At 42.2% G+C, this 22,680-nt stretch overlaps 1 protein-coding gene across 2 annotated transcripts in view; it reads left to right on the top strand.

Annotated features, from left to right (window-relative positions):
- The first annotated feature begins 808 nt into the window (after nucleotides 1–808).
- Nucleotides 809–22,680, top strand: part of Nr1h4 (nuclear receptor subfamily 1 group H member 4) — a 69,108-nt gene continuing 47,236 nt past the window's right edge. The window contains exons 1-2 of one of the 2 annotated variants that reach the window (XM_013111821.3): nucleotides 809–981; nucleotides 19,023–19,157. In XM_013111821.3, the coding sequence (XP_012967275.1) occupies nucleotides 19,091–19,157 (67 nt within the window). In that variant the 5' untranslated portion in view covers nucleotides 809–981; nucleotides 19,023–19,090. The remainder of the gene's footprint in view (nucleotides 982–19,022; nucleotides 19,158–22,680) is intronic. The other variant, XM_013111822.3, reaches the window with a different exon arrangement.

The raw sequence follows: 22,680 nt of genomic DNA on the forward strand, positions 1-22,680 counted from the left end.
CTTTTCAGGTGATGAGAACCTACCTGGCAGCTCTGATTAGGTCACCTAGTGTGTTGCTGGGCACAGAATAGACATAGTGGTTTTGCATGTATAAAGAAGAGAAACAGTAGAGGTGCAAAATTATTGAGAAGTTGCTATGTGCTAGGCACACGGTAAGCCTTCTCACCACTTGTACAATTGACTGTCAACACACCCTCTTAGACAGCTTCTCTGGGTGCATCAACTCACAAAGAAATGGAATCTCCAGAAAAGCCAAGGGCTTCACTCAGTGCTGAGGAGTGTGCATGGTAACACAGTCCCTGCCCAGTGTGCCTGGAAGACGGGAAAGGATGAGAGCAAAGGAATCCATGGGTTACCGGGTTCTTCACAAAGGAATCTGTGGTAGGCCCAGACTACCAGAAGAGCAGGCTGGCATTCCAAAGAGGGAAGTAGAAGAGATCTCTTACTGCTTGATGCTGGAAGCCTGGGAGGAAGAAGGCTCAAGGAGGCTTGCCCTTTCTAGTTTTCATCTTTCATTTCTGGGAAGTAACCGAACTATGAAAAGAAGCTGTCTAGTGAGGGAGGGAGGGGATATGGCAGGAACCTGGGGGCCCCAGGCCCTTATAAAACCCCCAGCAGACTGTTAAGAAAGATGAGCTGTGGGGCTCCTATCTCTGGATTGTGCTGGGAATTTCGAGACTCCCCGAGGTTCCTCTCTGTGTTTATATCATTTAGCAGGGAAGGACTGTTAATGACTAATCTGTGTCCACGAGGCACAGAGCCAAGGGAGAGATGCTTCAGCCTGTGCCAGAAGGCTGCCTGTGGTCACTCAGGGTTTCACTTGAGTCTCTCCTCTTCATCCCCACCCCGCTGTCCCCTTATCTCACCCCAGAGAAGATCTGAGTTATGAGCATCGTCAGTGAAATCGCTGGGCTTTGGAAAGGAGGACTGGGCTCCAAACCCTCCCAGGGCCTTGGGCATCTCTGATCCAAGACAATCCAAGTAAGTACCTAGTCCATCTGGAAGGGGGAGTGTGTATCTCAAGGCGGCAGAGAAAGAACATTGCTTGTAGGTTTCTCTTAGATTCCCATGGTTTTTGTCACCAACTGACCTCTAGAGTTAGCAGGGTTTGATGTGATGCCTACGTGCCAGAAGAGAAAGAAACTCTAAAGACGAAAGCCAAAGTTGCTTTCTTACTAAACAATCACTGATAAACGTTAAGCTTCCCGCATTCTGATCCCCCAGAGGGCAGCACTGTAGACAGTAAGTTTCCAAAATGGTTCAAGTCTGATTCTTCAGAAAATCTGACCTGCATGGAGTGCTACCTTCTGGTGATTTGCCAAATTCCTGGGCCCACTTGGAGTACTGTCAGGTGACCATGGATGGAAGAAGAGAACACCGGGTCTACTCTTCAGTGACGGAGTGTTCTCCTCAGATGAGTAGCTGCAAAGAGCTTTCTCGTTAAACTTCAGCTATACGCCCCTCTATTGCCTTGCCTTCCACTTCTAACACATTAATCTCAGATAGAGGTATTAAAAAGCTAGAAAAAAATGTGATGAAGAACTTCATTATTAAAGCGCCCCTGGACTGATAAGGCCTGCTTGTCTGCTCACTGACAGCGACACAGGCTGAGGAGCCCAGATAATTCCTCCCAATTGGACTTTGATTTAGAAAGGAGGGGCGGGGGTGGGGGATAACAGATGGCTGGAATCGGATTCTTAGTCCTAGCAGCTCACACCTGTGTTCTGAAGAGCTCCAACCCTGTCCTTGGTACTCTCTTAGAGCCAGGGCTGCAATGATACAGACAGGCAGGGCTGGGGACCCTGGGGTTTATGCTAATAGGAAGACAATGAGGAAGAAACCATAGGGGATGATAAATACGTTTATGGCATAGATGGTTTTATGTCTTCTTAAGTCAGCCACACCTTAATAAAGTGGCGTGTGTGTTCTTTTCCCTTAAAAATGGGCGTGAGAGGTAGGAATAGATAGCTGGGCGACTGTCATTGTGTTCCTGGCGTTGATTTTCTAAAACGATAGCCACTTTCGTCTTTGAGTCACTCCCTCCCCCTACTGAAGGGTGGACCCGTGCCATTTGCACCCTGGACCCTCTGTTTTGCTGACAGTGTTGCAACACCACTGGTGTAACTCCCAACTCATAGCTGAAGTTCTAGGCAGGACAGAGCTCTGTTGTCCAGAGACCGTTTACAGTGTCTCTAGAAGCGTTCCATAGCTCCCAGCTCTCCTGCAGAGGGAGAAGGAACATGGTACCATCCTTGGCTTGACTCCAAGATCAGGGCATAGTGTACAGAGCACACAGTGGTTATGAGACCTGAGGACCCTCTCAGGAAAACAGAAGAAATGGAGGTGTGTGTGTGTGTGTGTGTGTGTGTGTGTGTGAGAGAGAGAGAGAGAGAGAGAGAGAGAGAGAGAGAGAGAGAGAGAGAGATATGAAGCCAGCTTAACTTCATGTCTCCTAAATATCCCAGGCTTCACCTAAACTGCCTGTTTCCTTCTCCCAAGAGTGATGTGTGGTGTGGACGTCTTGTGAGTGCCCATTTTATAGATAAGGAAAACAAGTCTTTAAGAGGTTGAGTGGCCTCTCCGTGGATAGACAGTTAAGAAGGCGTAGCATTTGAACTGGGATGTGACTGTCCTTGGTCCCCCGACCTTGTCGATGTCGGGGAAAACCCTGATCGTGACAGCTAGCAGCCCTTTCTGTTTGACAGGGTTGGTTGTTAGAACCCACAAATATTTTTGAAGATTCCTAAAACCCCATGCACAGGGCATTTTCTAACAACTGCACTGTCCCTGGAGGAACTGGAGGGTGCAGCACAAGCGCTGATTGGATACTTCAGTTATCAGCATCTTAATTAGGTCCTGGAATGATCACAGCCTGGTGGAGTGATTTAGGGACGTCCTGGAAGGGATCTGAGCTCTGCAGTTCACAGATGCTGCAGAGGGTGATGTATGCTGCACAGAGGGTGGTGGACGCCACAGCAAGGCTTGGTATGGTAGCGTTTTAAAGACTTTCACAATAAAGAGAAAGGAAATGAAGTTCTCTTCTCGATGGCTCGAGCTTTCCCCACTTTGCTTCCAGCATCTTTTCCCCCGTAGTCCTGGTGACATGGATCATGAAGTAAAAGAACAACTTTCCCCCAATATTGGGGGAGGGGGTGGGCAAGGATTTGAACTCAGAGCCTGTGCACTCTAAGTATTTGCCCTATCACTAAGGTGTGGCCCCAGCGTCTTCCTGGCTATATCTTATCGTATGTGCACTTTCTGCCAGCAGAGATGGAGTTAAAAGACAGCATGATGTGAGTGCCCTGAGTTCTAAGCTGCACAGGGACATAACCACATCATTATCTCTCCCTCCCTCCCTCCCTCCCCTTTCTCTCCAAGCCCAAACCCTTGGCTCTCCACTTTGAGTTACTTCTTCCCTTAGTTGCCCCTTTCCAATTTTGTCCATAAAGAAATACACTATTTTTTTAAAAGAAAACTCTCCACTTTGTACATTTGTGTCACTATGACATTAATACAGCACAGAGTGCAGGATAAAAGATAACACAGTTGATTGGGCCTAGGGACTATAACAGGGTCCTGATCACTCAAAGTACTCAAAGTAATATGTGTACATAGAAACCGAGTCTTATTTTTCATGATAAACTCCTAATACAACACTGACATCGCCCTTCCCATTTAAAGCGGGTTGAGATGAACTCTCTAGTCTCAGTGAACATGGGAGTAACTTGAGTCTCGTATTAAAAGTTTTAAAAGTTTATTATTGTTTGCTATGTCCATGTAGTGGGTACCTGTGTGGAGGTCAGAGGGCAGCTTTGTGGAGCTGGTTCTCTCCTCCACCTTTATGTGGTTTTCAGGGATTGGCTTCAGGTGGCCAGGCCTACACAGCAAGGCCTTTACGCTCTGAGCCATCTCTCCCACCTGAATCTCTTTCATTTTAATTACTGTCATCAGTCTAAAGGGAGGAGAAACAGCATAGCTCTACATTTTGAAGTCTTGTGGATATATTTGACAAGGTTACCTGGATGGTATGGTCAGGAATTCATTTGTCCCCAGAGAAGAACCCTGATGAGGAATGTCACTGACCAGAGGATGTCCCACTGTTTGGGGCTGAGATTGTCCCTGATGTACTAGAAAACAAACAACTGTCAGCTGCCTGAGAGCTGTGGGCATAGACACAAGTCCACACCCCTGCAGGCCTGGAGAAGCAAAACCTGACTGTTGTCCAGGGTTGGACGTAGCAACATCTTCCTAGTGTACTTGTTTGGAGGTCTCTTGTTCCATAGGGTTCTCAGCTCTGAATCTGAGGCCATGGTTAGGTGCTAGAAGCCCTGTGTCCTTCGAGAACATATTTAAGGTTAGTATACTGTAAAAATTTAATCTGAAGGATATATAACACCAAGAGTGAGCCTTACGGCAAACTGTGATATTTGCCAGGTAATGACAAGTCAACACAGGTTCATCAGTTCAAGAAGTATGCACCACTCAGGAGGAAGATGCAGACGGTAGGGGGCTATCTGTGCCTATTTGCAGGTAGAGAGTAGCTGAAAACTTTCTGTTCAGTTTTCCTTGAACCTAAAACTTCTCTTATCAAACATTTATTACTTTTAAATGTGCATTTTAATCTTTCCATGGAGATTTTATTTTCATTCCAGCACAAAATGCACAATTCTAAAAACTAAATTTACTTTTATTATGCTTAAATTTTTTATTTGTTTTGTGTGTGGTACTCTAGATTGAACACAGGGTCTTTTTCTCGTTTGTTAAAAATAGATTCTTTTCTCATACAGTTTGTCCTGATTATAATTTACTCTCTCTCTACTCCTCCCAGTTCCTCCCCAACTCCCCTCCCCTCTGCACTCACTCTTATTCTGTTTTTCATTAGAAGAGAACAGCCTTCTAAGAGATAACAACCAAACATGACAAAATAAATATAATAAGACAAGGGCTGGAGAGATGGCTCAGTGGTTAGGAGTACTGACTGTTCTTCCAGAGGTCCTGAGTTCAATTCCCAGCAACTGCATGGTGGCTCACAACCACCTTGAATAAGATCTGGTGTCTTCCCTGGCATGCAGGCAGAAGACTGTATACACAATAAATAAATAAAATATTTTAAAAATATATAATAAGACAAATCAAAAACTATCATAGTTAAATTGGACATGGCAACCCAACAGGAGGAGAAGAGTCCCAAGGGCAGGCACAAGAGTCAGAGACCCACTCTTTCTCACAGTCTGGAGTCCCATAAAAATGCTAAGCTGAAAGCTATAATACACAGAGGACCTGGTATAATACACAGAGGACCATGTAGACCCTGTGCTTGGTGCTTCAGTCCCTGTGAGCTAATAAGCACTTGCTCAGTTGATTTAAAAGGCCATGTTCGCTTGGTGCCCTTCATCCCCTCTGGCTCTTACAATCTTTCAGCCTTGCTCATGGGATTCCCTGAGCTCTGAGGAGAGGGGTCTTGTGGAGACCTCCAATTTAAACTCTCTTTCTCTCTTTAATGTCTCTACATCTGCTCCTATTTGCTTCTGAAGGAAGCCTCTCTCATGATGACTAGAGAAGTCACTGATCTATGAGTATGGGAGTCATTTTATTAACACATTTTTTAGACCAGCAGTGTTTGGTTTTACCTAGGTTTCTGGGCTATCCAGTACTGGGATCTTTGTTACCAAAGCAGTGCCAGGCATGGGTTTCCTCTTGTGAAGTGGGCCTTAAGTCAGTCAGATATTGGTTGGCTATTCCCACTCGTTCAAACACCAGGTCTTATACTTGCTTTGCTATTATTGAGCTGCACTCCTACCCTCTAAGAATTCTCTCAAAGCATATACCTGCTTATAATACTCAAACATACAACTGGAAAATTGGAAGACATGCTGCCTATCTCAGAGAGCTGACATACCTTGGTGACATACCAGGTTTTAGAGAACATTACAACAGTGTAAACTAAGACTAGGATCCCCAAACCTATTCTCATTGGCTTCTCTCTTTCAGTGCTAAGGCACACCATAGCACCTCAAACTTCTCAGCAGTTCTTTAATGCCGTCAGGCACAGGGTGTTTGTCCGTTCCACTCTCCATAGGCATGTAGATGACTTTCACCTTTCACCATTAGAAACTGTAGCTTCTGTACTTATATGGAAATCTTTGCATCGTGGGATAAGGTTTCTTTAGAGAGAGTGCCTATGAACTAGAATTGCATCTTGTTCAAATGCACACTGCCGAACAGCCCTCCCAAGAGGCTAGACACCAAACCCTCACCAGTGGTGTGTGAGAATATCTATTCATAATCATTTCCTTATCTTTGAATACCTAACTGTGTTAATTTTTTAAGACAGCCTGATAAGTACAACAGTGACTAATTATACAAACTTTTAATTTTCCTAATTATTAATTAGTTTGGTTTCTCTTGTGGGTGTGTGTTTATGACCACTTGTGCTTCCACTTTGGTCAATTCCTTTTTGTATACTTTGCCAGTTTCTGCTTTGGATGGTTTATCTTTTCTGCTTTTATTTACAAGAATTATTTATATATTGTTTGTTCTAATGGTTTGGCTGTTATTTGTGTTAAAAACATCATCGTCCCATTTCTGACATTTAGCTTTGTTTATAGTGTTTCGACTTCTGCGTCTTGTGTTAATGTTGCAAAAGTTATTATTCTTCTATCTGTATCTTAGTAAATTAGGCCTTAATCCCCAATATTATAAAGATAATAGTGTAACTTCCCATTATTCTGTCAAAATTTGATAAGTTTTGAAGTCAAATCCATTTGAAGCTGATTTCCAAGAATAATGATAGATTTAAAAAATCCTTGTTTTCATCTCTAAAGTAGAACTGATTTTCCTGATACAATTTCTCAACAGGTCATCCTTCCACTGCTCTGAGCTATTTAAAGTTGCTCAGAACACACAGTTCTTTTATCCACTTCCAACAAGTCACCCCCCCAATGGCTAAACTTTCTTTTCTTTTTTCCTCTCTCTTCTTTCTTTAGTTTACTTATGTGCACTGCATATGTGCCTGGCACCCATGGAGATCAGAAGAAGGCATCAGATTCCCTAGGAACTGGAGTTATAGATGACTGTCAACCACCATATGGGTGCTGGGAATTAAACCCATGTGGGTGCTGGGAGTCAAATCCAGGTCTCTGTAAGAGCAACAAGCTCTCTCAACTCCTGGGTCATCTCTCCAGCCCTCTTTCAATATTAGACAGCAGGTTATATCCTCTGAGAGACTTCCCTCTTTCTCTGAGTCATGCTCCTGATGAAAAACTACCAAAGGCTTTCCCTTAGGGTAAATTCCAAACTCCCACAGCCATAGGGTGCTGCCTGCTTGGCCCTCATCTCTTAGAGTCCTTCCCAGAATGACTCATCCCTGTATACCTGGACTTGTATTCTTCATCCAACACTACCAGCACAGGCTTGTAACCCTTGCTAGATGCTTTCCCTAGACTTTGTTGTCCCTTGTGTAGGTTGCTCCATGCCCCTCACAAATATCTGTGTTTGTTTAAAAGACCCACTTTTAAGAGAACTCTTCTCTGGTCACCTTCTGTGGTACCCACCTATACCCCTCCATATTTATCTACTTTATTTTGTTATAATCACCATTGCTCACTTGTGTATTATTTGTGTCTTCTGCGGGAATGTGAGCAAACTCTTTGCTTTACCCACTATTGTATTTCCAATACTTAAATGAAAGCTTGGGATGTAATAGAGTATCAATGAATTGGGTGAATGAATGCCCAACTCTTGGTGGGATCTGTGTTTTCCTCAATAATAATAATAATAATAATAATAATGTTAGATTGTTAGATTTGGGGCATTTATATGTCTGGTTGTCTGAGACAGTGTCAACAAATGTTTATTGATGGAATAAGTGTGTGAATGAGTTAGAAAGTGATATCAAGATGCTTTTTTAATAAAAGAATAGTACTTTTAAGAAAATTCTCACTTTAGCCTAGATAAAGCAATGGCCAACTTGTCATATTGTTGGGAGGAGTTGTATAATCATATAACAAGCTGTTCCTCTATCCTCTAATTTAATGGTTTATTTCTGTACCTTTTAAAGTGTTTTTGCCTGAGCTGAATTGTGCAACTAATTTTAACTATGTAAATATAAGTTAACTAAGTCTTTGCTTTCATATATGTGGACTCCATGTTAGCCAAGACACTTGTATCTGAATCTTTTTCATATGGCAACCTTAGCTTTCCAAGGGGGAAAATCAAAGTCTAATGTTTTCTTTAGGTCTAACCTTGGAAGCAGTGCAATTCTATTCACAAAATCAAATGATAGTGACAGCCCATTCAAAGAGTTGTAAAACAGACCACGTATTTATGGGAGGATTGTCAAAGTTAGCTCTGGCTCAAGAGGGCATCGTGTTCACTAATACAATTTTCTTTAATGTCATGTGTGTCTGAGAGGAAGGAGAGAGAGAGAGAGAGAGAGAGAGAGAGAGAGAGAGAGAGAGAGAGAGTAGAGACAGGGAGAGAGACACAGACAGACAGACAGACAGACAGACAGACAGACAGACAGACAGAGAAAGATTGGATGAGTTAGTTTTAGAGCTCAGTCATGCCTGAAAGATACCTCAGGGTGCTGTGGAACTTATTTGTCAGTGGGCAAACACCTAGACAGATGGAAATGTATCTTTTTTCTAGAAGTCATTTCTCTTTCACCTAACAACATACCTTTGCATCAAATCTTTGAAGAGTGACTCCCACAGATACCTACTGCAGTCTGTGTTCCACAGAAACTGTGTTCACAGGACAGTGTTACCAGTGCCTTTGTGTGTGACTGTACACAGTGAGGCCACACATATGATCACCTTTTACACACATCTCCCAAGACCTGAAGTTGCTCTGCACCAGCTAGAGCTGCTTAATTGGGACAGCATCTTTTCAAGGTCTCCATTTGCAAATGACTTATGCCTAATTGGAATCTCTTTTTACACCACGAACTTCCTGTCTCTAAACAAGTGAATTCTGATAACCAGAAAGTGGGAATCTATGCTATGAGCAACTATGCGTCACATCACAATAAAAAGAAGGGCACATACAACCTTTGAAGTCATTTCACAGGCCTTAAATGAAATCTTTGATTACAGTGTCATAGGAATAGACATCAAATAAGATGAATGTTCTGTCCCTGATGCGATGCGACGATCCAAGGCTTACTCTTTGAATTATCAGGCTCCCCCCCCTCATTGCTCTTTGACTGTTTCAGGTTCCTGCCTCTCTGTGTCTATTGATGCCATTCTGGTGTGTACCCCAGTCATCTTAGTTTATCAACAATTTCCTATTTTTTCCTCCCTAAGATACAGCTTTCCTCCTGCTTCTAACATTTCCATTAGGGCACTCTTCTTTTTAAAATGTATATTTATTTTTACTTTATGTGTATGAGTGTTTTCCTTATGTAGTGGTTTGAATAAGAGAGGTTCCCCCATAATCTCAGGTACTTGAGCACATGGTGGTGATTTTTTTGGGAAGGCTTGGGAGGCGTGGCTTTGCTGGAAGAAGCATATCGCTGCAGGTGAGCATGACCATTCCAAAGCCACGTGCCATTGCCAGTTTGTTCTCCCTGCTCTGGTTGAGATATGTGCTCTCAGCTTCCTGTTCCTGTCACCTTGCCTGCCCCTTGCTGTCATGCCTCTACTCCACCATCTCGGAGTCTTTATCTCCCTGAAACCATAAACCCAAACAAACTCTCTTTTCTATAAGCTGCTGTTGGTCATGGTGTTTTGTCACAGCAACAGAAAATTAACCAATATAACCTGTATGGATGTACGTGCACCATGTGTGTCCAGGTACCTGTCAGAGGAAGGGTGCACAGGTCCCCTGGTTGTGGGGTTACAGGTGGTTGTGAGCCATCATGTGTGTAGAGGGAACTAATTCAAGTTATCTACAAGAGCAGCAAACACTGAGCCATCTCTAGCCCCTAGAGCACTATTTTTAAGGATGTATTTTTTTGTTATTTTTATTTGTGTGTATGTGTGTGTTCATGCACCTGAGTTCAAATGCCCACAGAGTTCTGAAGAGGGTATTAGAGCACTTGGAGCTGAACTAATGGGTGGTGATGAGCCACCTGAAGCGAATACTTAGAACTGAACTCAGGTCCTCTGCAGGAGCAAGCAAGTGCTCTTAACCACTGAGATATCTCTCCAGCCCTCAGAGTATTCTTCTTAAACACACATTTCATTGTGTCACTCAAAATATCTAGCGTATCCTTACCGATCACAGCTATGTCTGTCAAAACATTTCCTGGGAAGGAATCACTTTCTTTCAAAGCTTTTAGGAGGGTAAGAGGGAAGCTCTGCGCGAGCTTCTATATCTTTACAGTTGAGCAAGCCTTCTATACTGTATCATTTGTCACATATATGAGGATATATAGTTGAATATAGTGTGTATATAAGCTCACTCAGTCTTTTCATATGGAATATTTTTAGCATGCAAATAGCAGAATAACATAAATTAATCCCTTGTATTTGTTACCCTGTGTAAGGACAGGATTAAATATGTTATAGAAATGTTTTATGTGTCGGGCGGTGGTGGCACACACCTTTATTACTAGTACTTGAGAGGCAGAGGAGGATCCCTGTGAGTTCAAGGTCAGCCTTGTCTACAGACCTAGTTCCAGGACATCTACGGCTGTTACACAGAGAAACCCTGTCTCGAGTCCCGCCTCCCCCACCCAAAAAAGGAATGAAATGTTCTATGAACTCAACTCACTCCTATTCTGAGTGACAGCCCCACTGCTTTCATGTGCATATTTGAGAGCAGGGTTTACAAACTTCTGCTGTGAAGGGCAGAGAGTAAGTGAATATTTCAGGCTTTGCAGAGCACGTGGACTGCTTTGCAGCTCTCCAACTCTGCCACTGTAGCTCTCCAGAAGCTAGACTAAAGGGCACAGCAGGCACCTGGCTTTCAAGTCATTACTTTCAGAGCCCGGCGGTGGAGTGACAATATGACGTGCTTTGCAAATCTTCAAACACTTATGAATTATAACAGATCATATATATTCTTCTTCGACCTGGTTGTTCTGTTAAGTATGATGGTTTTCACTTATCCACATGAATACATGAAGCCCTGGTTGACTTTTGTTTTGTTCAGTTTATAGTAATTTTAATTACCACGTGGTTTATTTGTTGTACCTATTCTCTTGGTGACGAACGACTATGCTGCTTCTGACTTTTGGAGTATGCAGAACACTCTTTGTTCATGTCACCCTATACATAGGGGCCGACATCTAGGGAAGTCTGACTCTTAGTCTTTGCATCAGCCCTGACATTCAGGTTTTAAACTTTGTGCAGCAGTGGCTTGAACAGAAGTGTTGAATGATCAGTTCCAAGCCACACATGAAGCTAGAAGAACTCAGGACAGCTATGGTATTCCTGATCTCCTCATGTTTTGTTCTCTGAGGTTTTTTTTTTTCAAGGACACAGCTGTCATTTCTGTATGCACAAGTGGTGGTTTGCAGGAGAAAGGTGGCCCATGGGCTCATGTAAACAGTTTGTCCTTGGCCTTGTTATTTGGGGAGGGGATGGAATCTTGAGGAGGCACAGGATTCCTGAGGCAGTTAGTTCATCATGGGTGAGACTGGAGGGTTTATATCCTTGTCACACTTCCTTTCTGCTCTGTCTGCTTCCTCAGTGTGTGTGGAAGTGTAATCAGTGCATCTCTGCTCCTCCAGCCGTGATATGCATTTCCTGCCTTTTGAACACTAAGCCTCTGGAACCATAAGCCAAATAAACTATCTTCTTAAGTTACTTCCAGTTGTGGTATTTTATCACAGCAACAGAAAAAGTAAATGTTCCAATGCATATGCTTGCTAGTGCTGAAAGAGATGTGAAGAACATACACGGTGACTCCTGCCTTCTATTGGTTTGTAATCTGCTGAAATAATGTAGCTAAAGGAAATGAAGTTATTAACTATATACAAGAAAAGGGAAGAAAATTGACATGGGAAGCATCCATTGGCAAGTTGGGAGATAGAGGAAAACAAAACCTACAAACTTGAATTGTAAGAGGCCTTTTGAGTAAATGGAGACACACTAATGCCCTACAAAAGTACAACCAAAATGTTACCAAAAAAAAAAACCGTAAACACTCTTCTCTAAATAAAATTGGTACCATCCCAAATGCCCAGAGAAATCTTTTACAAAGTAATGTCATATAAGTAACATTCACTAGCCAGCTGAGCCATTCACTCAGCTGTATATGGGTCTATATCAACCTCCTCTCATCCAAGCCTTGGAAAATGCCAGAAGAGTAGGTAGAAAGAATGTGAAAGTAAGAAGGGGAGACGTGAAACGCCATCTTCTGGACATGATGTAGCCGATGCATACGTCACTCAAAGCCTGCACAATACCCACACCAGGGCAAGCCCATCAGAAGTCCAGCATGGACTGGGGAGGCATCCCGAGGCCTCTCGCCTAGCAGAAGAGCTATTGAATGAATGTAACCAAGCAATCAACAGAAAGCTAAAGTCAGGTCAAAAGGACAAATTCTAAGGCAATGAAGAAGAAAAGATGTTCTTAACAAGCAATTTGGAGAAATTTTATCCTGTAAGGTAAACTAAAAATATCAAGCTGTAAAAAGTCAGCTTTAAAATTAATATGCTAACTACACACAATAGAAAACTTTCTGGGTAAAGATAATTTAAAACCCATATAATAGCCTGGCAGTGGTGGCGCACGCCTTTAATCCCAACACTCGGGAGGCAGAGGCAGGCAGATCTCTGTGTGTTCGAGGCCGGGCTGGACCGACAGCCTCCAAAACAATACAGAGAAACCTTGTCTCGTAAAACCAAAAAAAAAACCCATATAATAAATATACCAAAATGTTAATATAGTCAACAACAACAAAAATCTCTTCTAAGTCAACAAAAAGAAGAACACCTCATCAGAAAACCGAAAAAGAAATGGAAACTAGAAACCATAACATATTGTCAATGAAAGTGTTTTTAAAAATTGTAAAAAAACTGTTATTATTAATCAGAGAGATAAAGTTTAGTTAAATAATAAAGGGTTTGTCACCTATGTAAAAAAAACCTTATTACCAATCAGAGACATGTATTTTAATTAAATAAACAAGGGTTTGTCGCCTAGAGAATCAGAAAGTATTGCTTGTTGAGAGTAGGCAATGACACTGAAATTGTGAGGAGAATCTGTTGTCAACCAAGAGCGGGTACAGTCACCATGGAAACAGACCTCTGAGTGTGTCTAGGAGGGCATTTGCAGAAGGTTTTTCAGGAAAAATAACTCATGTATTCAGTTAGCAGCATTATTAATTGAGAATGACTAAATGAACTCAGCGAGGGTACTGGTCCCTCCATTCTGCACTCACCCCATTCCTGGGCAAGAGTGTGTGGGGGAACTAAGGTCAGAGTGAGTGTGCGGAAGTTAAATGTTCTTCTCTGTCTGTGCTAATTCTATAGTTAGTCATTTCTGTGTAAAGAAACATGTGGGATGGAAAGGATGGCTTCCTGCTGTCTGGGCTTTTATTACTGACTTCAGAAACTTCTTTTTAATCTATTATTTGTGTAGAACAGTTAGCTGTGTTCCTAGTATGTCTGCTTCCTTGGGGCTGTACTATGTCACCTGCCTGTGCCTGATGCCTGATATGTCTGCTTTACTCTTATATGGTGGACTGCTTTCTCTACTTGGGCTCCCTGTCACGGAGAAGGGAGCCTCGTATTTGTAAAATAGACTACAAGACAAGGCGTAGTGTTGACCAAGTGAGCACTAACAATAACTAACATTAAACTCAACACAGAAAATGTTACGTGCTTAAAATCTTAAAGTCTCTAGAAATTAGAATAAATTCATATATATGTATATATACAGAAAATGATATTTTAGTGGCCCCTTCTGCATAAGGCAGTTTGATTTTTTCCATCTCTCAACTATCTTATGATGCAGCAGGTGTCCTTGCTAGGCTATTAGTACTGCTCTCCAGCTACCATTTTCATGAACCAAATAAACCATTTTTAATTTTGTAAGTTATTCAGACACAGGTATTTTTCTATAGCTACACAAAACAAACTAAAACATCATGTACTTATGCAACCACTTCCAAAATTAAAGCGTTTCCTTTCTGAAAGCCCCTGTAGTGGTTAGTGGGCCCAGTAAAATAGGTTTGAGTGAGCCCTGCTGTTTGGGGCTAGACAGCTCTCTTGCTAGCTGGTCAGGCACACCAACACTGTGGGCCTCCAGTGAGCAGTAAGCATTCAAAGCGATGCAGACTTGGAGGGATTGAGTTTTTGCTTGGGGGATCCAGCGATAAATTATATCCAAAGGCTTGTTTGTGATAATAGGAGAATGTGATCTTTAGGCCCATTCCCAAGAAAACAAGTCAGATATAATGGAATTTGGCAAAACTATGCAAGAAAAACAATAAACACAAAATAGTTTAAGTGAGCCAACATTTCATTGGGGACTATTATGTGAGGTCACTTGAATCTAAGATACCATGTTTATATGAACATACAGTGGAATGTCTAGGAATCCAAATGAAGAAGAGTACCATCTATAAGACACTACAGAGGGGTCTAGGCCCTGCCCAGGATGATATGACAAACTTTGAAGATGCCCCATGGAAGGCCTCATCCTCCCTGGGGAGCAGAAAGGGGATGGGAAAGGGGTTATTGGGGGGCAGGAGATGAGGGGAGGGAGAGGGAACTGGGATTGACATGTGAAACAAGCTTGTTTCTAATTTAAAATTTAAAAATAGAAAAAAATAGATAGATGTAATAGGCTGTGGAAGTATGGTTTTTAGCCTTGTGAACAACATACAAGGTCAAAAACAGTAGAAGCCATGAACGGCATCTGTGGTTCTAGCTACACAAAGCAGGAGAATCCTTGAGGCCCAGGAGTTCAGGACCTGATTGGGAAACATATTGAAAATTTGGCTCTAACCAAATTAAACCAAACTGTGGAAGTGAAAAAAAAAGGGAGTATAGGTAGAAAACTAAAGTCAGAGCCAGCATCAGATGTATGCATTTGGGTTGAAAATTATGAACAATTTTCAGCTTTTATCAATGTGGAATATTCTCTTCTATCGACAGGAGAAACTCCAAAATAGTCATTGTTTGAATTGGGGGCAATAACAGTCTACACACACACACACACACACACACACACACACACACACACACACATATGTACATTTGGGGTACAGGACTTTTATGTGTGTTTTATATATGTATGTTGGATTTGTATTTATACAACTGATAGCTAACATAGTTAAGATTGAATTTCTCTAGTTACCTTGCAAGTATGAATGAGATTTCTGTATTGGTTCAGCATTTCCTAGTTTATTCCTTTGGGGCCACCAGCTCCCCCATCAAAGCCTGTCTTCTCAGTCTTAGTCTCCAAGAATTTTGGAAGTGCCTGGGTCTTTTCATATGCATAATCAAGTCTGATCTGGCTTCATCTTCCACTACTTTTTTTTTTTTTTGTCTCTCAGAAAGAACATCACTCACCCAGAAGTCATGACTGCACTGCTGGGCATTTCTGCATGGGCTAAGGCACTGCTCCTATTTCACAACTTCCTCCAGAAAGCTGCTGGGCCCTTATGGATTCAGAGATCCATTATGATATGTGGCAGATTTTTGAGGATGACAGTTGTGTTAGTTCCTTTTCTGTTGCTGTTATAAAATACCATGACTGAAAGCAAGTAAGGGGAGAAGGACGTTATTCTGGCTTACGGTTACAGAAGGAGAGCCTTCAATGGCAAGGCAGGTATGGTGTCAGGGGCCGGAGCAGGAGAGATCACATCACCAACCATAGGGAGAAAGCAAAGAGAACATTGGAAGTAGGCAACATTATACATTCTGAAAGCGCCCAGTGACATGCTTCCTCCAACAAGGCTCAACCTCCTAATGGCTCTGTCACTCCACAAATCACTCCACCAACTGGGGGACAATTATTCAAGCACTAAACCTGTGGGTGGGCATTTCTCACTCAAACCACTGAAACATGGAGATGAGGTCGGCTTCCTCTCCATGTAGGAGTCTGTTGAAGGGTCTGCCCTGACTTTCAATGCTTCAGAAGAAACTTCCTTTCTCATCCTACACTCAGAAAAAGTTCCCAAGTGAAATACAGCTAAATTGGCCATGGTGCACCTCTTTGATGACTTAGGCTTTGCTTTGGGGTTAAGGATATAACCCTTGGTATTCTCTAACTTAGAATGGGATATCATCAAAGAGTCATTTATCTTCTTTTTTTTTCTTCCTTTTTTCTATTTAAGTAGAAGCAAGTTTGTTTCACATGTCAATCCCAGCTCCCTCTCCCTCCCCTCCTCCCCATCCCTCCCCACCAGGTCCCCCAGACCCCCAACTAATCTCCACACTCTGATCCCCAGGTAGAGTGAGGCCCTCCATGGTAAATCTCCAGAGTCTGCCATGTCATCCAGGGTAGGGTCTAGGCCCTCCTTCAAGAGTCACTTATCTTCTTAAACTGAGTTTGACAGTCGAGTTTTTCTAGAGTTCAGGAAGGTTATACCCTTGGTTTACCACTTGGATCAAGTTTGTGGTCCCAGTTGGTATCTCTTTGGATGAGTTACAGAATTGCTTATCTTTAAAAACTGCCCTTAAAACAGTATCTTATGGCAGGTATGAGGGTTCATACCTGTAATCTCAGTATCTGGAGTCTATGAGTTCAAGACTAGCCTGTGTTCCATAGTGAGTTCAAGCTGGGTTCCATAGTGAGTTCAAGGCTGGCCTGTGTTCCATAGTGAGTTCAAGGCTGGCCTGCGTTCCGTAATAAGTTCAAGGCCAGTCAGCTTAGCATGCACAGTGAAACCCTTGAAAACCAGCCAGCCAACCAATCAATGAAACAAACAAAAATAATGTGCTTCTTCACCTCTTGACACCACATGGGTTAGAACATGTTATTTTGGGCCTTTATAATCCAAGTTCATTGCAATGTGTAATGAGCTGCACTGTGTGGCCACTTTACAGATCCCTGTTTCTCATTAAGCTTGCCATCATAGATCAGAGATGTTTCCGGCCTTCATTCTTTATCCCAGAATGCCCAGCCCAGGGTTTACTGTGGAGTAAAGCACTCACTAAACGTTTGGTGAAAGCATGAACAGATGAACGGGTGAAGCTGAGAGGTTCCTGTAGGCCACCTTGCCCTCAGATCTGAAGTCCCCTTCTGTTGGAGCTGGGGAAGACATGGAGGCTGAATGGTGGGGACATTCTAATGTAATCAATCTATTCTTTTTCAAGTTAGAAAATGTAAATATTTAGAAAAATTATTTCTCAATGGGCACAGGATAACAAGGTTAGAAAATCATTCTCAGCTGAGGGAAAAGCTCTGAGGACTTATATTTTCACTGTCCAGCCTCTTCATTCACTCCCCAGGAAGGCAAAAAAACCCCCCAAAAACCAAAAACAAACAAAGAAAAAGAAACAGAAGGAAGCAGGGAGGAAGGCCTACAGAAGCAGCTCAAAGTGGACATTGCGTCCCTTGGATACTCTAGAAATCCCTTCAGAATTAAACTTCAGACATTTGGGTGAGATTTACCATTATTTCTCTTTTTGAAATAATAAAAACCCACTTTGTATGTGTGAGTGTTGCTTGCACGGTGTCTGTGCATATTTGCATGCCTGGAGCCTGCTGAGGGCAGAAGACAGTGCCAAGTGTCTAGAACTGGAGGCACAGACAGCTGTAATCCGCCAGGTGGGCGCTGGGAACTGAAGCCAGGTTCTCTGCAAGGGCAGTGAGTGCTTTTAAGGGACGAGACACCTCTCCCGCCCCCATTATTTGTCTTTTTACCCTACTTCCTTTTCATTTCGGTTTTATCCCAGTCCAGTGTAGAGCTAAGGTAGACATTAGAGTGAAAATTGCAAATGTTTAAAAATTTCCCTAGCAGGAAGAAATCAAGTCTCTCCTTGTGGAACAATCTATGAATTACAATAAGTGCCATGAAATAACTATTATGTATTGACATATGCCCATTCAACTTTTAAATAAAGTTAAGAGAGTAAACCAAAGATGATCCCTTTCTTAATCAAAGCCATTACATTTGTTTCTGTTTTTTTTCTTTCTATATAAAAAAGAAATAACCAAGTAGTGCACATGCCTTTAATCCCAGCACTTGGGAGGCAGAGGTAGGCAGATCTCTGAGTTCCAGGCCAGCCTGGTCTACAGAGCGAGTTTCAGAATAGCCAATGTTGTGTCCAAATTCTGAAACCCCAAAATCACCAAGAGGCCCATTTCGATGCAAAAGCAAAGAGTCTTTTATTGTAGATGTTTAACGAGCTAACCCCATTAGCTTCCGCCCTTCACGCCGCCACCATGGTGAATGGCTGGAGAAAGACCCCAAGCAACCTCAAGGCAGGGATCTTAAAGGGCAGCATAAGGGGAGTGTCTAGGGGTCTGAAACAGTCTCAGGATTGGTGCGCTTCCAGGTTTGGGTGACCCGCCCTGTGTTGATTGGTCAACTGGTTGTTATGGCCCATAGGCCCTCCCAGGGCGGTTACTATGATCTGCAGGAGTCACTGTTGTGCACTGTCCATAAAGCACACCCAGAGCCGTAAAGCACAGCCCTGCCAGCTAACTTCTGATTGGTTCCTTGCCATGAGGAGGGCATCTGACCTTAGTGACCAAGACTGGAGCGGCAAGGTCATGCAAGCACATGTTAGCCTGTAATGGCTGCTAAAATGGGGGACTGGTCACTACACCAGGGCTATACAGAGAAACCCTGTCTCGAAAAACCAAATAAATAAATACATAACCCAACTGTTATCACATCCTGTTTAAATCTTCCAACTACTAAAATTTAAATGAAAAAAAATACGACATTTTAAATTAGAAAACAGCTCTTCTAAAAGTATATAACTTGAGCATTTTTATGTTCTGGTATCTATAACCATAACATTGAGACAAATGCATAAGAAGGCTATTGAGAAATCTCTTTAGAGGAACCATTTGGACCTCCGTGAGTCCACTTGCTCTCTACCTATTTCTCTTGAGCAACTCCTGACCCCGTATCGCAATCATAAACTTTTCCATGCATTTGCCTTTCAGGGCTCTTATATGAAGACCACCATCACAGAAGTACAGTCTCAAATTGAGAAGTTTGCGTGGCACCCAAAATGAATCTGATTGAGCACTCTCATTTACAGGCCATGGATGAGTTTTCTCTTTCTGAAAATGTGTTTGGTAAGTTGTCAAACTGATTTGAGTAGGAGTCAGAACTATTTCAGAAGAAAGCCTCAGTAGTGATTTCAAGAAAATGATCTCACTTCTTTTAAGTTCTCAATAAATGTGAACTCTTCCGACAGGTTGGACTTTGGATTCATTGAACTCAATGGTCTCTTTTGTTTATAGATGAGGACTGTCAGTCTCCAGGACTTTGTGAGTTGCCAAGGCCATGCAACTAGATAATTAACTGAGTGGGGAGCAGAAAGCACTTCCTGATCTAGAGTGAATTCTAGCATTATTATAGCAGGTATTAAAGCATGAAATCATAGCACTTATGGCTTAATGTGATACCTATCAAAGGCTGAAGTTACCTAGTGCCCTGCGCTAGGTTCCTCCCACCATGTCTCCAGTACTGGGGGATCTGTGGCACAGAGTCATGATTAGTCATTTAAACCAGGTTGAGGACAAATTGTACTCAGTGATTTTAAGTAGATCTGTAACTAGATGACACTATAAAATGATACATTGCTCCACTTTATGCATTTAGGAAAAACATCTAAGTATAAGTTCAGTGGAGAACACTAGCAAATAGTTAAAAAAGGACATGTTTTGGGTGGTGTGGGCCTCTTTCCTGACACTTTTAAAATGTATTATTTCTGTATACTAACCTTACCTGATGGCTAGATAGCTCCTAGTTCCTGTCCAGCATTATGTAGACCTTGGTAGAGTATGATAACAAAAAATGGAAACACTTGAAATACCAACAACTTCAACATGTTACATCACAATTCCTTATATAGTATCAGGTATTTCTAGAAGATACTAGCTATTATTACTTTATTAGCTACTAGCTACTATCTTTTTCCGTGTGGTGAGATAATTAGTGCATTTCCAACCAAGGTGTCGGCACTTGCATTACTCACTTATACATCAACTTACCTGTATACAGTATAAGAACATTTAATGGCATCAATTACGTTTCATTAATCCTTGAATACTGGATCAATAACAATCTAGTAATAAGTAATAGAAAGGAAGCATGAAAGAGACATAAGAGGGGAAAATGAGAAGTTGATTTCAGAGAGAACACATGCGCCAATAATTCTTTGTGAAGTGCAGGTTTTCACACATTGTCATTGTGTCTTACTTCTCCCAGTAGGCCTCCATCTTATGCGTCAGTGTGAGCAATGAAAAGCCATACCTCCATTTCTGATCACATGATCACTTGTTCTAGCCTACTCTTCTACATTTCCTTAGAAAAATCAACACGCAGATAGCTGGATAATTTTTGCTTCACCAGTCAGAACTCACAGAACAATTAGGATTATTACTATATATCATAGATGAAGGAAAATTCCACTTATTATCTTTCCACAAAACAAAACCTACCATTTCCTGCCCTAAGGTTTTGCTCTGATCTATGGAAATTCTCCAATCTTAACATTACTAAGACAAATCACGTTGAGTTCAGGTTTGCCCGTGGAGAGGAAAATGTAGACTTTTGCTTACATATTAGCCTAGCTTTGTACCCCAGGCCGCAGCTCCAAGTGGAGGTGGGCCAAAGAGCTATGGCCCCAGCATCAGGTGAAAGAAGAGACAGCTGGGGCAGACGTGATATCGAATTGCAAGAACCACTTCCCCAGGGTCCTGGAACTCATTGTGGCACCGTGTCAGACCCACAGGGAAATCTAGCCCATCAGTAAACAGATCCCCAGGGATGGAAAGACACGGAGGCCTTGTTGAGATAAATCTCCTTTCTCCTGGCGTGGTCTACAAGCCGGAAACTTGGTCAAAGATTAATTTGATGGCTTAAAACGGGCATCTGTGATGAAAGAAGGCAAGGTTTTATGTAATTAGTGCACAATAAAAGGCAATAATGGCAAAGTCCATGGCTTTCTGCAATTCAGCACGGTGAATAGAGGAGGAGGTAGTATATTAATTGGAATGTGTGCTTTATTTTAATAAGTTTTAGAAACTAAAAATGCCACAGGACTTGAAAGACCAAGTAAATAGACAAAGAACTGTAATAATGGGGCTGAATAAGCAGAGGCAAGACCAGTCTGGTGTTCCCAGGCCCCAAGTTCATAGAGCAGCATGGCCCCCAAACCACTTAGCATGTGATATTGGTGGAGATGCATTGAATGCAAATGGGGAAAGGGACAATACAATTGAGAGAATTAAAACCAGAGGCAAGTGGTACTCCCTGAACTTCAGTTTTCTCCCATGGAAAACCAGTAAGAAGGACACTTCATAGCTCATTGCGGGGACAGAATGGGCTGTGTGGGAGGGTGCTTCATAAACTGGAAGGCATCACAAGATCTTACGATTAATCTGGAGTGTTGAAATGATGAACACTGCTCCCCTCATTGAAAGAAGGAAGCACTATTTATCTCAGCATTGTAAGTACAAAGAATGTTCAAGGAGCCAAAAAAAACTACAATATGTAAATAAATTTGGGGTGCCTTAAGAAAGGAGACACATGTTCTGCCTCTCCTTAGCATTACAGTGCTGCTGTAGTAACAACATTGAAATTCCATGTTTCACATATTTTATTACTATTTTACCTAATAGTTTCCCTACCCCACAGTGCAGCCCGGCAAGGAGCAGGAGGTAGACCCTGTGCGCTGATGTTCCCACACTCCATTGCCTTTGATTAGCACCCTTGCTTTATACACACTCAACTATCTATGTTCACCGTCTCCGGGTATGCTTTGTTTTTAATTAGCAGACATGCACCTTGGAATCTGATTCTTGCTAAGTTGTATGCCACAATTAAAAGACTCTTCCAGATGTTGCAGAACCACCCAGATGTTCCAAAGCACAATTAAAAGTCTTGAGATGAGGATTTACAGAGTATTTCTGACATTTGGTTCCAAGCATTTTCCCATCTCACTGAGCTCACCTCAAGCAAATGTAGTTCCAATTTGTTGGGTGAACTAAAACTAAAAGTCTACAGAAGATGGAAAACTATGCCTGGGTTGGGCAAAATAGGGCTTATTTAGCATAACTGGTTTTTTGTTCTTATTTCTTTTCTTTTCTTCCTATTTTTCAACTCTGGGCATCTAAGCCAGGGTCTTACACCCTCTAGACAAGCTCTCATTCACTGAGCTACCACTAGCTCTGCTTCTTCCTCGTTCTTGAGTTCTCCATAGTTCCAGTCTCTAATGTTTTTGATAACTCACTGTGGCTTTGGTTTTTTCCGATCTCAGAAAACCCCGTGCCCTGTGTTTTATTTGTGAGTATAGACGCGGGGCAAAGGCAAGATACCTCATGGACCCTTCCTTATCACAGCATGGATTGCTGCTGCTTTCCGTGAGGGCGTGCATAACTTGGTAAAACCTGCGATTGCAAGACTTACAGACAAGTGGGCCAGCTGCACAGTGACTCTTCTGAATTCTAGGGCTTAGCTCTCAACCGTGTAGGATAAGGAGCAGATTTTTAGGGATGCCAAGCTGAGAAAGGGTAACCATAAAATCAGATTACAAACAAACCATTTCCCCAATATTTTCTGTATGTCAGACACCATATTGACTAAGTTCAT

This window comes from Mesocricetus auratus, unplaced genomic scaffold, assembly GCF_017639785.1.
Source record: "Mesocricetus auratus isolate SY011 unplaced genomic scaffold, BCM_Maur_2.0 Super-Scaffold_100011, whole genome shotgun sequence".
Classification (NCBI taxonomy): domain Eukaryota; kingdom Metazoa; phylum Chordata; class Mammalia; order Rodentia; family Cricetidae; genus Mesocricetus; species Mesocricetus auratus.